Source organism: Malurus melanocephalus, unplaced genomic scaffold (genome assembly GCF_030028575.1).
Source record: "Malurus melanocephalus ecotype Western Australia unplaced genomic scaffold, MMel_1.1 scaffold_1758, whole genome shotgun sequence".
In the NCBI taxonomy this organism is placed as follows: Eukaryota; Metazoa; Chordata; class Aves; order Passeriformes; family Maluridae; genus Malurus; species Malurus melanocephalus.
Window position 1 is genome coordinate 7,730 of NW_026624990.1, and position 1,219 is coordinate 8,948.

Below are 1,219 nucleotides of genomic sequence, written 5' to 3' on the forward strand. Positions count from 1 at the left end.
CCAGGAATGAATTCCCATCCCAGGAGCAGAGGGATGCCAGCCCTGGTGCCAACACTCACGTGGGTGACCATGATGTTCTCGGWGGGCTCTGCTCTCTCCGTGGGCTCYGCTCTCTCCGTGGGTTCTGCTCTCTCCGTGGGTTCTGCTCTCTCCGTGCTCTCCGGGGCCACATTCCCACTTGGAGCCTCCTCTTTGCTGCCCGGTTCCCCCGGGCTGGGCCTCCCCTCGTGCACAGAGTGGGACAGGATGGCTGCTATGGACAGTTCCACTTGGAAATGCAAAAAGTTATTCCACGTGTATTTAAAAAATAAATCCTGYGAGGGAAAAGAGAGATGGAAGGATTTACTCGGGATGAACCTTTCTATTTTTGATGATCAATGATATCAGCAAAACAGATCTTTACGGATCTTCCCAACCCAACTCATCCCATCCCAGGATTCTGGGACTCTGTGTTATTAAATTGTTTCCCCAGTTGTTGTCTGATCAGTTTTCCTGCTACACCTCAGCACCCACTGCTGGTTGGGCTCACCCACCAGTCTGTCAGGAAATCACAGATTTCCCGATTATTTCCCAATTATTATTCCCAATGAACTGAGCACTTGGGAATGCTCTCACACACACACAGCACTCATAGCACAGACACGCTGAAAAAAACAACTTAACTGTCCTGGGGCTGAATGAATATTCAGAAAAACAGGAACTAAATAAATTCTAAGGATGAATTAATTCTCTTAAGGCTGCCCAGGTTCTGGGATGCCTTTTCCAGCCTCAGGGATCCCGGGATTCCGGGAGGAAGCCCATCTCTCAGCATTGCAGGAGCTCACACACACAGCACAGACTTTGACACCCTCTCCACTGAACTAACAAGGAATTGGAAGCGTGAAGCTCAGTCCAAACCCTAAAGTCGGGTTTGGATCCCAGAAGCTCTTCCAGGGACAGCTGCTCCTTGAGCAGATCACAGAAATGAGGGGACTTTGGTCCCTGGCACAAACCCTGCAGGGACAGATCCCAGGGATGGCAAAGCTGCTCCCAGCTGCAATTCCTGCCCAGGTACTCACAAGTAACAAGTCCATGGTGCTGAGCCTGCAGAGCTCCTGGTTGATGCTGGGCGTGTTGGTGTGCAGCAGCGCCGCGATCAGCCGCGAGCCGTGCAGCCGCGCGTTCCCCAGAGGCTCCTCCAGCACCCCCAGCGTGGTCAGGATGGCCGATTTCTGAGGAG

General features: G+C 52.6%; 1 protein-coding gene across 1 annotated transcript in view; it reads right to left on the reverse strand.

Moving 5' to 3' along the window:
* The window catches only part of LOC130587320 (serine/threonine-protein phosphatase 6 regulatory subunit 2-like), a 22,312-nt gene that overhangs the window by 7,025 nt on the left and 14,068 nt on the right, over positions 1–1,219 (reverse strand). The window contains exons 8-9 of the mRNA XM_057388297.1: positions 1,059–1,211; positions 60–314 (exon numbers count right to left, since the gene is read on the reverse strand). Coding sequence (XP_057244280.1) covers positions 60–314; positions 1,059–1,211 — 408 coding nt within the window. The remainder of the gene's footprint in view (positions 1–59; positions 315–1,058; positions 1,212–1,219) is intronic.